General features: G+C 40.0%; 1 protein-coding gene across 2 annotated transcripts in view; it reads right to left on the reverse strand.

The window, feature by feature from the left end:
- atosa (atos homolog A) overlaps positions 1-17,042 on the reverse strand; it is a 36,812-nt gene extending 19,770 nt beyond the window's left edge. Inside the window, exon 1 of one of the 2 annotated variants that reach the window (XM_080885825.1) lies at positions 15,638-17,042. In XM_080885825.1, coding sequence (XP_080741951.1) covers positions 15,638-15,668 — 31 coding nt within the window. In that variant the 5' untranslated portion in view covers positions 15,669-17,042. Of the gene's footprint in view, positions 1-5,294; positions 5,423-15,637 lie in introns of those variants that run through there. The other variant, XM_080885826.1, reaches the window with a different exon arrangement.
- Positions 17,043-17,270: the final 228 nt, after the last annotated feature.

Raw genomic sequence — 17,270 nt, forward strand, 5'->3', positions numbered from 1 at the left:
GGGCTCACTGAGGTGTGTCAGCTTAACACACAATGATATCTAACTCCTTCTGAATGGAGCCAAACATAGAAGGTTCAGTCTTTCCTATCGCAAAATTTCTTATTACGATCGGGTACAGCAGTGGATGTCCTTGATTCTTGAACAGTTCAAAGTAAAGGGTTTTTGGGGTTTTTTTGGCTGCACTTACACCTCTTAGTCATCACTGCAGGAAATATAAATTAAAAATGTGATGCAGTAATGAGCTCACCTTCAATCATGCATGGACTGGACACAGCAGATAGTGCCAAAAGCTCAAGGGCTGCAATATATACGCAGTTGTATTTTTAAGCCAAAGCTTTTCTCAGAAAAACTAAACTTCTATCATGTACAGTATGCATTACTGAAAGGATTAAAATAAAACAAAACATTGGTTTCGTGTCACATGACTTTTAACTGTGCATCAGTAGAGGAAAAATAAATAAATAAACACAAATCTAACACTTGTTTGTGTTTCACTCATAAAATACGAGTGAGAATCTACTGTGCTGAATGCAGTTTCATTGAAATGAGAGATTAAAAAAAGCAGCATACATCACATCTTCTTTGTCATCTTTGCAAGAGCAATCAACACCAACAACCAAAGGAAGCAGCACCACAACATGTGACATTATGCACTACTGGTGCACAGCATAACCTTCATCTAACAAAGCACCATCATTGCTTCTCAACAAACCCAACAATGCTCAAAAGACATTACAAAATGAAAATTTTCATTATCTGGACACAACTGTCCTCTGGATTTTGAATGGTAAAAAACACCAAGGCTCTCTTTTGAAATCAAGAATTTTGCAGTCCCGATAGAGATATAAAGACACACTCACAGCTGCATTTTTACAAGACAGTTCTTCTATGCTAAATGCCTTTACTGCAGCCCCCAGTGTGATAAATATAGACACAACTTGGTAAGCACTCCTTTTCTGTTTTTTTCTCACTCTTATTTCAAAGTGAAGGTTCCCACAACCAACTATTTGATGACTTTGTAATGGTGTCTGCTATGAAAACCCATATTAGAAACTGCTAAAGTAGAGAGTGCCTGAAGTCATGTGCTATTAAAAGATAAGAATAATCATCAGTATTTCAAAAGTGTGAGAAAAGTTCTAACAGCCACAAGTTACTTGTTAAAATGCTGACATCCATGCAGTTCTCTGTTCCTTTTGATTTCTACATATTATAACTGTTATGCTGAGCTAACTCTGTACAAGTATCACAGTACAGACAACTTTGTGGACTATTTCTACAGGGACTCCCATGAAGTCCACCACAAAGCTATGCTTATGCAAGCAGCCTGATGTCCACTGTGCAACTACCTCAAAAAAAATGAAGGCATGCTTTTCAGCCTTAAAGTATACAAATGCACTGGTGGCAAAGCAGGTGGCAGTTTTGAAATGTCAGCAGCTCTTGCGAATGCATTTCTACCACTATGGGAATTGTTCACAAGGCTGCCCCCCCCCTTTTGTTCCATAATTCTGCAATGTGACTGATTATATTTGGAGACCAGGTGGTTTTTACAAGACCAAATTAATTATATCTATTTCGCTTTACATCTGAAGGATCACGACTATCTGTCCCGAAATCTAATATAAAAAACAAAAAAGAACCAAAACAGACCTTCACTATTCTTCCCAAACAAGAAGTCACAAAGCAAGTGTCTGTTTTTGTAGTCAGCTCCGACTTTTCATTACATGAGTCATGAAGCTCTCATGTTAGAAACGTCAATGTTGTCTTAGAGTTAGATGATCTCCACAATGTGAACGACCAACTGTCTCCAAGTAAAGGAATAATTCATGTATGAGTTAGAAAATGAGAACAAAGCACTGAACACAACTGTCATGGCATACAGATGTTCCACTTTAAAGCTTTGTAAGAGATTAAGAGGGACCTACTAGTTTATGCCAAAAGAAAACTGACACAAGCTGAACAGGCAACAAATTGCAAAGGGAAATCCGGAGATCCTCTGTGAACGAGGCCTTTCTGTATTCTCAAACTCCCAAGGATTTGGAAAAACTGCCTTAGGTCTTAATATTGTTTGACCAATATGCAATACTTCCAAACTATAATATATATATATATATATGAACAACAATGTTGTTTCTCCATTTCACAGCAATAACACAAGTTTCTGTGCGTTAAAAATAACTACATTAGAAAAGTATAGTGAATATCACAGCTAGAAATGAGCTGGGTATCAAGATGTAGGTAAAAAGGAGACCTTTCATATAATATAGGCTGTTTGGACCAGGCATTTATTCCACATGGTGATGTCACCCTTGCACTTTTTTTTTTAAAAAGGTTTTCTCCAGTAAACTGTCAGAAAACTCATCAAAAATCCACAGTACCAATGACTGTTTCTATTCCTCTGCATTAAAGACATTATATTGGTGAAGTGTTGCGAAACTATGATATATCCTGTAATGCTGATGCGTGAATTTGGTTATAAAAAAAAATAAATACTTGTGCTGAACAAAAACAGGAGTTTGGATTTAAAACAGTTTTGGTTGACCCAAATACTTTGACACTTTGTTGCCAGTCAACACAACACAGTCAAAAAGTACTACCACTAAATCCCAACGAGCCCATGAAACAAAATAATAACCTTTAATTTTAGTTACTGTAGATCAAAAACTTTATCACTTTTTGACTGGGACAGCATATTGGTTTACAGCTTTCATCTAAAATTACCATTACTCACACTGGGACAGTAACACACAACCACAGGACCGGGTTACAAGTTAAAGCCAAAAAACAAAAACAAAAAAAGTCAAACATCTGGATAGAGGGAACAGTCTTGTATAACTTCACAAGCTGGTCCAAAAAACCACCCCCATGCCATGTACCACATATCACGAGCTAACAAGAAGCTTGGAGTATCACCAAAAACTGTAACATCGTGGGAAATTCTAAGGAAACAACACTGTGATGCACATGGTTTCAGACAACTGAATTAACAACATTTATCAGATACAGATGACAAAATTTTTAAAGAGGTTCACCAGTGAAAAATAAGAAGCTGTACTATATCTATTTCTCAACATCTGCCAGTTTTAAAAGTGCTCCCGAACACAGTGCACCCATGTAAGAAATCTAAAAGCTTCAATCTTGCTAAATTTCCTGTAAAAGAAGAACCAGCAATAACCACACAGGCTCTGTAGCAATAAATAACCTCCGCTTTTCTTATTAAAAACAAACAAAAACAACTTCCAACACAAACGGAAGAAAAACAGATATGGTCTTAGTCATTTTCCTCCTGGCTGACTGACCTGGGAATGGAAGAAGACTGTGATCAATGATCATAACTGCTGACCAGGGAAGAAAGGTGGGTGGGACACGTGTTACCAAGGCAACAGGAAAATTGTGTTAAAGATTCCCGTCACGGTGATTGAAGAGTGTCTCTGTGTAGCAATGATCTGCGCCAATATGTGTCTTCGCAAGTGACAGTTAACGCTTCAGCTGTGCTCTGTAAGGGTGCAGTGAGGTGCTCTATGCCACGGCCTTGCTTTGCACATTATGAGTTTCTGTTATGACAGTTAAGCTGTTTATGTGATCATGCTCGCTTTGTGAGTGCTGAGCCCTCTCTAGGTCGCTGTGCATGTTATCCTCAGCGTTTATGGTACTCTAATGTGAATCGCTATACAGACAGAGCTTTTACTCTCCATCTCTGCGGTAAAACAGCAGAGGACTGTTGCTTTGCTTAACTTCACTTGTAATAAACAGGGTCAGCTGTGTTTCCATAGCGTTTTAAAACATGAATCACACATCACTGCCAGCTCACCTTTCCTGCTTTTGTCTGCCTTGTGTTACAAGATTACAAAACACTGGAAGTGGTGAAGTCTGCCAAGAAACCGGCATGTTTTTGCCAGCGGCTGTAAATAATGGTAAAGATCTCTCATAAAGAAAGAACTCCAGCTTCAATTTTAAAAACAAAACAAATCACAGTTGTTTTAGTTTTTTACTAACAGAGTGAGAGACCCTGGTATTTTAAATTTCATCAATAAGCTGGCTGCCAATGTATCTCACCACTAAACCTTGGACTCTGTTGACAACTACTAGTTTTACAAAGACTATATTGGGATTTTCCTCTGCCTTTCTGAAAATGCTCCCACTTTCCTTTAAACTATGGACTCTGTAATGTGTGTGTGTCCCTCTCCCACTAACAACACAAAGGGGCAGATTCACATGAGACATAGCAACAAGTTCTGATTGGCTAAGGGACTTTAGTCCCACTACAGCTGAGGAGAACCCTTCTTTGTGAACTCAGCTTTTATTCTCCAACTGCCAACAGACAAATGACACACAGACACACAAACACATGCACAACCCAGACTGGCACCCCACCTTGTCCTCTCTATCACACCCATTATTGTCAGACATAAAACAAGAGCTGTTGTTTAGTAGCTGAGTAACATACTACTGATGTTACATGATAAACAACCTCTGAGCTCATGGGAAAAAAAAAATCACCATTGTGAAGCTTAACTGGACTCCGAAGGACTAAACAAACAAACCTAATCTGAGCTGAGGTGCAAAAGGTTAACTTCAGGCTTTTTTATTTTATAAAAGAGCTATAAAGAGCTATGCATCTTGTCTAAACTGCTACTATTCGACTTTACTACTTTACATATCCTCATCTCCATGTCCAACTTACAGGTGGATATTTCTCATTTGGCTAATGAGAACAAAACTGTATGTCACCGAGTTCAAAACCAAGAAAACTTCTGTTCATACACACAAATCTGTTCAGCTTTCTTACAGTATTAGGTCAATACTGGATGATGAAAGAACCAGTAACAATGGCAGGTTATTGTGGTTAGGTAACTGCAATTGATGGAGTGTAATGAGTCTGCAGGATTTCACTGAACCTCCACAGTAATTAACGCAGCTATAACTATACCGACTGGCAAATTCAGCTTCTACAGCCTTTCTGAACTGTAAATCTGCACACTCTTGGCTAGCCAGTGAATACAAATGTGTAAATTCAAATCCTGTACAGACATCCAGGGTTAAAAATGAGATGCAGTATGTTCCCTTCATCTTTGACAACTATAGCAACTGAAGTCCTTAAGTAAGGTACTTAAACCCCTTATTATTCAAATGAGTTGCTTGGCAGCTAACTGTATAAGACTGGTTACACTGGGCAGCTTCCTGGTGTAAATGCAGCAGAATGAACAACAGTTAAGCAGAATGAAAAGTACAGTAAAATTTCATGAGATTTAACAAAAGACAGGCATTTGTGACATTTAGTAATAATAATTAATCACCTCTTCCTGGAGGTCTCCAAATACCCCCCGATTTCACCTGAAATATCCATAACAGTATCTTTAAAGGTCCGGTGTACCCTTCCACGGTGCCCTTTTTGACCTCAACTCTCTGCAGTATCCTGTTTGACCTTATTTGCACACACTGGAGCTGTGAGGCACAAAGCCTCTGTTATTCAAACAAGAGTGGTTCTTTTCAACCTCACTGTCTAACTAATATCTGTTATCTAACCTGAACTGGAGTGGAGTAAGTACAGCAATAGTGGACAAGGTGGGCAGTGGTCAAAGTGAGAATTGCTAAGCTCCAGTGGGGCCAACAGTTAAGTAGACCTCTCTAACGTAGCCTTTAAATGTACACTATAGAGTCTACTTTACATCTACTCGGATTCTTATCTTGCATTACTTCCCGAACACTACAAACACGCAGCCTGATAGTATACTAGATGTGCTGGAATGAAGATGAAAACATTATCATTTTTATGATAAATTTAAAATACAAAACAAAATCCTGGTAATTTTTACGGTTATATTCACTCCACATAAGACCACTATTAAATTTCAGCAAGCTGAATGCTGGCAGTGACAGGACACTAGGGCAGTGGGACAACCCAGCCTCTCTCTGTAATCAGAGCTACCCTGTCTAACGCAAATGCACAGGCCTTTGACCCCTCCTGTGCTGCTAGTGTCAATTTCTAGAAAGGGGAGTCTGAATTAAGCAACCCGAGCAGTGTAGCTCCAAAGGCTGTGTAAAAAGTGGGCCAGACTGATTTGGTTGGAGACTGGAAATAGCTGCTGTGGACAAAGAATCAAAAGGCTAAAGCTGACACAGTTGCTTTAAACCTTTGCCTTACTGCTGGCAGGGTTATACAGAATGATTAATCTGGTAGGAAAGGGCAAGGTTACAGCTCCTGACAGCAAATTTCAACAGCATTCATTAAAAGCATATACCTATATGAAAAAAAAAAATCTAACGACTAAAGCCTGTCGAGCAAAGGTGAAAAGAACAATAACGCAGTTGAGCAGGAAAGAGTGACTGTCAGCTGGTTTGCTGGGAGGATGAAGCAATGTTTGGAGTGATAAGGAATCACCTGACTCATTAGATAGCCTGGTTGTTGGCCTGAAAGAACTGAGATGAGACAATAGAGTTAAGGAGAGGGGGTAGTTGTGATGAGTTTCAAATTAACTCAACCTAACACTGTGGTTAATAAACAATGTGCTTAACGCCTCCACAAAGAGCCCCGAAGGTGTTCTCCATTAACAGACACCGGGAGTCTGTGTGTTTGTGTATGTGTACCCATTATTTCATTACTCTAAAAGAAGAGGTCACATGAGAGAGAAGAACCCAATTAAATTTACAAAAGAAAGAAAAAAAAGTTGCATCTAATAATTTGATAAGTCGACAGAATCACAGTCACAGAAAACAATGCATTTATTTTATTTTATTTATTTGTATTTTGTGTCTTAATAGTGTCATCTGACATTTCATTTCTGAGTCACCTACTTTGGTCTTTTAGTAATTGACCACAACAGCACACAGTGAGCATGGGAACAGAGAAGCCAGTGAGGTGTGTGGTGTGTGAACTTGATTAAAGTGGTGCTTATGTAAGACTCTTTGCAACCAAAGATATGTGGTGTCTGGTAACAGAAATTAAACCCTTCAAGAGGATTCAAAAGCCTTCTGATTCACTCTGGACTGTTGAGGCTATATTAAACATCAACCAGTCGAAAAACAAAACAAAACAAAAATGATGGCAACTGACAGTAGAGGTTTTGATTTTATAAACAGTGGTTAGAGAATGGAATATTTATACTGCTATAAGATTTGGATTGGATCTTAGCTGGATCAGGTATTGGTGACGACGTGTTGGGCTGAACTATTCAGTGCTCTGTGTTGTTTTGTGTTTACTTTGCAATGTGGCAGCAGGAGCTATCAGGAGAACTAACAGCATAGCAGTTTGGAGGCATTTCACTTGTATTTTTGCATATTTTTTTAACTTACTACTACTAGTTCTACTAATTTTCATTTCCACTTGTTATGTTTGGTCTGAGAGAAGTTACATAAAGTAGAGGCAAGAAGGACACTGGATCACTGCAGCTCATGCTGGGATTCGATTAAACATTATTTCACATAAGATGTTTCCCATCATTTCCACGTTTTGTACATGTGTGTTAGAAGCCTAATCAGACTGCGTTAATCAATTATGCGAATATCACCCTTTTTTTCTCCACTGCATTTATCATGGACCTGCTGTCATTTATTATTTTACTTACAAATAAATACATTCTCTGAACAAACTTTGAAATCTGTTCATTCCTCATTTTATTTCATTAAGATAAAACAGCGCTGTTGAGGTTGATCCTGATTTTGCCTTAAAACATATAAAAGATTCCCTGTCTCTTACAATGAGGAAAACAGCTATCAAATGCAATACTGGCATTGGATTGTGAGCAGACACCCAAGCCCCAGGTTTGCACTGTATCACAAATGGGAATTATCTTGACCAGCACACCTTTAAATGAAACACAGTCGAGAAAATGTTTTTATATGCAATGCCTGGAATACGAACAATGTAATTTACACACAGAAGCTCTCATAAAGATAAAATTTAGATTTGGACTCATTGGCCACTCTTGACTTTCTGGTCATATCAGCATGAAATGCAAATTTAATTTGCATTTGCTTTATGACACAGTCACTCTGACTGCCAGTCAATATGATGACTTTTTCCTGAACTCCCTGCATTATTACACATACAAATATTTGCATAATGCCTTCTTTGAGAAGCCTGTAAAGATACATGGTACACTGTCAGGTATTTAGTTCTTGTGTATAAAATAGTAAGTCAAGGTAGCCCTATTTCTGTCAATATGTTTTTTCTCTCAATATTATCAGCAGATAGTGGAGGTGGGGGTGTTAAACGCTGAGGTCTATATGTGATATGATACAGAGGAGTGGAGAGAAAATGGGGAGGAGAGAAAAGGGAGATAGGAGAAGTAAAAGAAAACCAGTGGAGCAAGGAAGTCAGAAAGAAAAGTAATTGCCAGGAGGTTTTCCCTCCTCTCAGACCTGGCAGAAGAGTGATAATCACACATCCCTTAACATACTGTCTCCAAACACCGCTGAGATTAACAAGAAGCTGTCATTTTGGTTTCTCAGTTCCAGAAATAACTCAGAAACCAATGAATGGATACTCTAAATATTTCTAACAAGCATGAGTGCCTATTTTTGTGCTTTTCAAGCTAACAGGGCTCATCCCGCAGAGCTTATAGTGCAACAGCGAGGTTGTTATGTCACATCAGGGATTAAAACTTGAAGTGGAAGGAAGGATGCACCACCCAGATTTGATTTTTCATGGAGATTAAGTTCCTATACATAGAAACATGGTTTGTTTACTGCATTAATGCTGTTTAGCTTGTCTCCATCAATTCAAAAGCTTATACTAAAGGGTAAATTTAGATTTTAGTGAATTCATCTAGTTTTCTTTTCTTTTTTTTTTTAAACCCTAAAAGTATAAAAGGGAGACAAACTAAACAGATCAGTAATCAGTGACAGATAGAACTAAAAACAAAGAAACTAAATGCACAGAGACAAAGAGACACAGACATCACCACCATCACCACAACACCACCCCCACCAAGAAAAATCACCAGGCCCAGATGGCTCTTCCTGTTCCTGCAGAGCTGGCTGCTGGTTGGCTATGAGGAGCCACAGGGGCGGGAGGATGTGACGAACAAACAAGCAATGACATCACTCACTGGCAGTAGAAATATGACCCATGCTGCTACTTACTGCTTCAGCCAGTCCAGGGCCAATTGTGGACTCTGTATTTTTGATTGTCCAAAAAGCGTGTTAACAGTGCGGGTTAACAAAGTGGCTGGGCTAAATGTTCCTGCTTTTATGTCTGCGTGAGGATAAAGCTCTTTAAAGTAGTAATCTTAAACTTCACGTCTATATATGCACACACAGAATGTACATACAAGGTAAGAGCACACTTGCATTTAAGTCCAGATAAAGGTTTGGTGTTCTTAATAAAATGCTCAAGCATTATGTAAGAGCATTACTGGTCTGGGAGGAGTGGGTGCCCAATCCCATACGACCGCAAGGCTAGGCTACTTACAGTGAAACCTGTCACAACAGCATTGATTTAGGCTGATTACACCAGGGGCCAGGATAGTAACTCACAGCTGAATGGTATTCGTTGCGAAAGGCAGCTCTAAAGCTGGGTGTACAATGGGCAGTCCAATATCCATGTTCATTGCAGCTGGGTCAGCAAATGGCTGTTTTGTTGTATTGAAAAGGCAATATGGAAAAGCACTTAGAAGATAAAATTAATTCCAGCTGCAAGACTTTGACAGAAGAAATATCCCCAGGTTAAAAAACAAACAAACAAACAAAAAAAAAAAACAGACAAAGAGAACAAACATTCCTTAAAATAAAAAAAACAATAAAGTAGTTTTGTATTGAATATATTCATATTTTTAGTTTTCAGGTGCCTTACAATCAGGAGGGATAATGCATAAATGGCCAGATTTTTTTTTTTACTTTACTATATAAAGTGAGATGACTATTGCTGTGATTCAGTGCTATACAAATAAAACTGAATTTGATTTAATGAAATTAAATGGTTAATCGTTTTATTAAACCCTTTGAATTAAAGCCAGACATCTACACTTCTCCACACAATCTCATCATAATTGCTTTATTTCAAATCTATTGTGATGGTGTTTAGAGAAAAAAAATTACAGAAACTCTGTCCAAATAGCTTTGGACTTCACTGAAGCTAAAACATGTTGAGAACAGAAGCTCGGTAGATAAATGAGTAAATAAATTAAAAAAGACAATGATGGCTCCAACTGTGTGAGAGGAGTAAAACAGAAGAGAGCACCTGTTGTGTCAGCCTCCTGCTGTGGAGGTAAATCACAGCTGAGGAGGATGCAAAGACAGCACGAGACTAGACAGGTGCTATACGGGACAACAGTGCATGTCGCTCGGCGTTATCTAGGTCTCTCATCAGTGAGAGTGTAGACGCTGATCCGCTGGCAAGTGTTGGGGACATCTCGAGGCAGCTGTAATCTGGCTGAACGTATGGCAGAAGGCAGGCAGTGGTACGAGCCTGGAGGGTGGGGGAAGGTGGACTTGTACTCGACTCCTCTTTCAACTGGAAGCACTGGTGTACAAACACACCAAGTAGCATTATAGAGAGCACAAATGCAGAACTGAGGCTTGCCAGCTGACTAAGTCCGACATGACTAGCTCTGAGATCATCTCAGACTATACTGTTTGAAAAGTGGACAATGAGAGCTGTGGTTGAGGGCATAAGGAAACTTGCTCATTACTCATCTATATGATCCCTAGTCAACATCTAATGCAAATCAGCTTTTATTTGTAATGAGCCTCCACTCATCTAAGAGTGAAAAAGGCCACAGCTGAGCAAAACGGAGGATTTTATACCATAAACAATTCCAAAGTGGTTTTGAATCGTGCTTTCCTCTGCTACACAAAGAAAACTTATGTCTTTTTAAAACCCAGCTTTACCACACTTAAGCAGCAACAGTTTGGAACAATACAAAAAGCCATTTCCCCCCCGACTAGTGTAAATGGTTCTGGAGTTTTCCAAAGCTGTTCTTTATGGCACCTGTAAAAGCTGTCAGTTGAGCCACATGGTTCAACGGTACAGCGCTTATTAGGGCCAACAGCAATCTGTTGAATACTGTGCCACACTCACTCTGTTCTCACACCCACATACACTCACACACATGGTGTCCTGACTCATAGCTCAACTCACAGAAAAACAAGGGGGTCAGATGACTCTGGTTAGGCCCCGGAGCAGAATATAAGTGCTCCTTTTTTCATAAATAACAAACACACACTTCACTAAGGCCCCAAAGAGATGCTGAACTTTAAGAAAAGTTTTTTTTCTTTTTCTTGGATGTCCAAATTATCTGGGAGCTGGGCTCTTTGAAGACCAAGACTGATTTTGCTTCTTTCCCCTAAATATCAGATCTGATAAACTGATACCTGAGAAAGGGTCTGACATTAGTGCTCTTTTGTGGTTTTAAATTTAAAACATGCACTCCTGCGTGTATGAATTCATTAAGCTCATGAAGGGATAAGAAAACGCAAAATTTGGAGCATTTTCATCCAACTTACATGGGATCTGATAGGTCTGCTCAGCACAAAGACTAGTCTGATATGTTGAATTTGACCATTGTTAAGTCCACTAATTCTATCTCAAAAGGGTTAATGGTGAAGCAAGGAGCAAGATGTGGCAGAGTACTTCTTTTTCATCTTATCATTTCCCCAGAAGGTATGACTTTTTCCGCCAAGCTGATCAGGAGGTCAGAGGCAGTACAACTTAAGGCTAGGGCTGCTCAATTAATCGAATTTTAATCACGATTACGATCTGGGCTTTCAACGATCATTAAAAATGACTGAGCCGATTATTAGCACCTCCCTCAAGCTTTACTCTCGCGCTGCTCCGTGTGGCAAATCGAGCGCACCTCTCTGCATTTCGAACACGTGTCACAACAATTAAGAGGACCCAAGGGAAGCTCGGAAAGCTAAGCAGAAGTTATTTGGAGAGGAGAGTGACTGCCGTTGGTTGAAAAGAGAGGTAAAAAACCCCCAAAAACTTCAGTGGTGTGGAAACATTATGGGTTCGCGGAGTCAGACGTGGATCAAGTAGACACAGTGTGTAAACTTTGCTACGGTGTAGTAGCTGCACCACAGAGCAACACTGCAAAGTTCACTAAACATAGATGTTTATATTTTTCATTTATTTCTTATATTGCAAACATTTGCACTGTTATCAGTATTTGGACACTATTTTATATTATTTTTTAAAGTCATTATTCAATACATTGTTATTGTTAACCCTTTAAAGCCGGTCAGAGCAGCACGCTCCGTTTTGTGTAACTATTTTTAAATCCCTGTAGAACCTGAACCATGTAAGCTAGCGCAATAATTTTTTTTGCATATGAAACTTACATCTTATACCATCAGCTTGTCCTCAGTCACGGTTTCCTTCCACATAAAGCTTTGCAAAAAATTGCATAAAAAGCGCTTGCAGGAACAAAAACATAATATTCCAGAAACACGCTTTGCCGAGCCGATCAGCTGTTCGTCCAAAACCAGAAGTGACGCCATATTCGCGGAAAATGTCGTTTTTTACTTGTAGGCCTTAAAAGCCTATACTGGTGTTTTTATAAGTCATGTTTGACTTTTCTGAATAGTTTCTGGGATGCTTAGAACTCGAATTGCACAGCTGGAAATAGTTTATTTTGATGCACCTGCTGTTTTCTTTGCAAATTTGCATCATAGGATTGTTTTTTTGTTTTTCCTGCAGTATATAAAAATTGCTGTATCTCCAAAATAAAACTATGAAGACACTCAAAATAAAGTTCCTGTTGTTGTAAACTATTTTTTGCAACTTTTTTGTATTTAAAGTTTTGAGGGACAAACCTCTTAAATTTCTCCAAGTAGAAATATATGTAAAAAAAAAACAAAAACGATTTTCAATTTTTTTGTAGCTTATTGCACTTTTTTGCAATTAATGTAGTTACTATGGACTTAATGCATACATATTATTAAAATATGGGCTATAACAGTTGTATTGATGTATAGCAACTTGAAATGCTCCCACAAATGGCACTACAACATGTAAAAAAATAATATACGGTAAGCTCTGGTGGACTTGGTTCTATGGTAGGTCTTAAAGGGTTAAATAAATATCGTCAAATAATCGAGATCTCAATTTCAGTGAAAATAATCGTGATTACCATTTTTGCCATAATCGAACAGCCCTACTTGAGACAGTGTGAAATAGATGTGTCTGGACTTGTTCAATTTTTTCTTTTGGACTTACAAAGCAAGGCACTCCTAGGAACTCTCAGTCTGACCTTGGTGCCCTTCAATAGCCTGAAGGTCTTTCCCCACACAAGGGGTCAGATTTACTGACAATCAGCAGCAGTGCAAAGCCCTCTTTTACCAGTAAAAAGCTAGTGTCAGCATTTACTGAATAGGTGCAGTATAAATTTTGTTACTGAAAGCAGGGACATGGTTGATTTTCCTGCTTGCCTTATTGCCCGTGTATTTGTAACAGTTTGACTTTCACAGTGCAAAATTTTGCTAAGAAATTATTTAAATGTACCACACAAATGTTGTTTAATAAGGTTTGTGACACTGTCTTATTTTTTCTCCTGATGTGGCTGTGATAGATGATGCTCAGAGTAAATCATTTAGAAATGTTATCAGAATGAGTTTGTACTGGCATGAGTGAATGGCTTAATGATGTAAATGTGGTGCCAAAGCTTCCCTGTAGCTTGTCACTGAGTTTCAGGTTTTCAGCCATGCAGAGATGAGTCCTTCATGAGAACTCCAGAGCTCACACAATGCTTTGTGTGGTTTTTCTCAGGAGTGCACATGCACACACAGCTCTGCGACATCGCAAATGAACTTATTTATGGATTAAAGTGTTTCAGATTAATGTCTGATTCTGCCTCCCAAGGTATTCAGGTTAAAAACAAAAATAAAATCCAGAACAATGCAGGTATTATGCACAGTAACCGAGGTAATGCATAAAACCTGTGCTAGCATGCATTATTTTGGACAGTAGATTACTTGCTCCTTCATCAAGTTGACTAATTTGTGCTACTCTCTTTATTGTTAGTAGATCATCTTTAAAGCCAATATGGGCTATATCACTGAACTTTTATTTTTTAGACATTTGATGTGCATTTAAGAAAATAAATCCCAATCCCAATAAGCAGCTTTCCTGATGAAACTCTGAGCCCATGTGACAACATCCCCAAGGTAAATGTCCAGAGACTATCTCATGCTGTCTCCTTCATGTGATAAAGGGCAGCTTTGTGGATAGTGACTGTCCTAATTACTCTGACAGTGTCCAGAGTTCAGGTGTGAAAACGCTGCTTGAGTAAACAGCTCCTCTCTTCTCCACTGCAGTCCCTTCTCTGAGAAATGAAGCAAGAAAAAGAAGGCATCTAGCCTATAAGCAATCTGGCATCTCCACCACAAGAACAGCACAGTATGTTCAAAATAACAATAGCACCACGGTATCTGCCAGTCAAACGGTGAGCTGCTGCTGTGGTGCAGCTTCTACTGGCACAGGGTTTCATAATTAGAACATGACAGCGATAATCCATGAAGGGTAAAGAACAGACGCACTGTAGAAATGTGTTTTAGGCCAACAGCTCTCAATCTACTGGCCTGCACAAGGCAGGAAGACGCATACAGATTATTTGTAAATCAATTGCACCAGCAGGTTTGTTTTTGGCTGTTTAGTTGACCTAGTATGCTGTGCTGCATTATTAGGCTATAATTACACTGTACTATGTCAACCAGTGTGCCCTTTACTCTGGCAAAGCACATCCCACAAATGTTTGGCTCTGTGTTTCTATATAAAGGATCCTACAGGCAAGGAAAGGTAAGGCTGGGATTAAAAGCCTATGCCCTTGTGGGGCACATGTTTACTGTGCGGTGTAAGGGTCCTATTATCTGCATATCGTGCTTAAGTAAGAGCCCACTCAAACCAGTCAGCAGCCTGTCTGCAGTTTCACAACATATGTAAACACAAAGACTATAACTGGCTGAAAACAGTCAGCCTTCACTGCTCCCAAGTATGGTGCTATTTTGGAATTTCCACAAATTCAAGCAACCACAACTCTGGGACACAAACAACCACTCAGTCACCAAATGAATCATTTAGTTAGTGAATAATTCAACTAACATAATAAAGGAGCTTACACAAAACCTATTGTTAACAGTCTGAGGGCAGAGATTTAGGCACCGAGTTACCCTTTGCAAATTGATGCAATGGTATAATTAGCATAATCACACTGAAAGAAACAAGGATGTCCCCCTCCGTCCCTGTTTTACCTCTTGCTGCAGATACAGTGAGCTGTAAACAGGTTGCAGAGCATAAGGCAGGAGCTTTATTTCCACAACAGGGTGGGTGTCAAGAATATTTTGCAGCAGCCCAGTGCAAGAGACTACCAAAACAAGAGCTGCAGGTTATATGCTGATGCAAAAAATGAGGAAATAAAACAGCTGACAGGGTTAACATTGTAAATTAGAGCAACAAATGTGTGTTTTACTGCACACAAACGTACTCATTTACCCAAGTCAGGATCTGTTAATTCAAATAACCAGTGACCAGGCTGACCAGCTGTTACATAATTCTTTGACCTGATTCTTCTCTCGGGGAAATGGGTACAGTCAGTCTACTAAAAAGCCGGAAATGCACAACTTACCCAAACACTGACCACCCCAGGGAGATACATTATAAATATATGTCTGTGTATGCGTGTTTTTCTGGTGGCACACATACCTCGCTCGGGCTTCATGTTGTCCAGTGTCATCAGGTTGCCTTCAGGTGCTCCTGCAGAGATCTTCCCAGTCTTCTTTTTTCCTAACACACCTAGCCTGGACAGCACACACAACGGGCGTCTGCCCCCCTTAAACCCCTCTCTGTGACTGAGAGCTGCTGCGTTACCTAAGCAATAATATCAGCTGTGAAGCCTGCGTGTTGGTGCCAACTGCCCCCTATCCAACAACAAAGCATTGCTTTGTTAGCATGCTACTGTCTGCTCCCATCCAGTCGCGCTGTATTGTCAAACACAAAGATAACAGATAGCGTGTGCCACTTACAGTGAGCGTAAGGATTGTCAGTCTGCTTGGTTGCGCCTAGCCGTTCTGACTGCAAATAATTTAACTAGCAAGCCGGCTACTCTTGCAGCTAGTCTCAAATTCCACCACCTGAACCGTAGTTAAGTCGTGGTTCATTTCGGTGTCCCCGTTTGTGTAAGGCTGGCTCCTAACTACCAAGACGCGGGGGATTTGCTAACTCAGCACTGCTATTCAGAAAGCAAACTCAACCAACTATATAACCCCTACTGTTTCTGTATTGTTAAGCTGGTGCTAGTGACGACGACCTCGCAAACATCCCCAACCCCCCAGTAATGTAGCACAGGTAGCCACGGCTCAGCTGCTAATACCGATGACGGGCGGTCTCGGTATTTTTCTCTGCTAAGACGAGAACATTTTCAGCGTTATCATTCCTCTCGCGAAACGATAACCAGCGATAATCACACGGACATAGTGCACTTTCTGCCCGTCAACAAAGCTCGAATCGTCGCCATCTACTTTGCGTTAGAAACGCCACCTGTACAGACTTCCTTTGTGATCCTCATTAAAACTTTTCAAACCGACAACAAATAGTCCGACTCCGACCGAACGCTTCGGGGACGACGGCGACGTTTCCCACAAGCTTTTTTTCTATTTTTAAGGAGCAACCGTTGTTGTCAGGGCGCTGACACCAGCTGACTACTAAAACTAGAGGACTAGGTCGGTACTGATATTATTCAGGCGAAATGCAGATGAAAGGAACAGTGAGTCCTCCTAGTCGTGATGCTTTACAGTCTGCCTCACTTCCCTCCCCGCTGCTTGTCAAAACAGATCAGTGCAGCTCTAGTCACGTGTCCCAACAACAGTGCCTCTCGTCACTTCCCTCTCTACCAGCCTTGCATGAACTCGCAGCCATAGCAACCGCCAACTTAGAAGTGGTACCAAAACTTCTGAGGAAGTCGCGCCATGTGTGGCTAAAAAATGTAGATTTAAAAATAAAACACAAGCCCAGCAGCGTGCCTTTTCACTTCCGAAAGACAAACAGCGATTAAAAAGTCCGAGCGGAGACGAGGACGCACAAGAGATGGGCTTCTCTCCCAATGCTGATTGGTCAGAGGAATTCGGTGCGCGTTCACGTGCGCGCGTGAGGGTTCGTCTTTTTTTCCGTTGTGGACATTTTGTTCTGGCTTCAACCTAAACAAGGCCAAGATTATTTTTGGAGATGCTGTTATATGTTAGTTGGCTACAAACTGGATGGCAGTCATCTAAACTCACTCAGAAGTTTCTGGAAAACAGTAACCCTTGGCTCACTACGTCTTTTTCCTCCGTAGAAACTC

The sequence above is a fragment of the Rhamphochromis sp. 'chilingali' genome, assembly GCF_963969265.1.
Source record: "Rhamphochromis sp. 'chilingali' genome assembly, chromosome: 6".
Lineage (NCBI taxonomy): Eukaryota > Metazoa > Chordata > Actinopteri > Cichliformes > Cichlidae > Rhamphochromis > Rhamphochromis sp. 'chilingali'.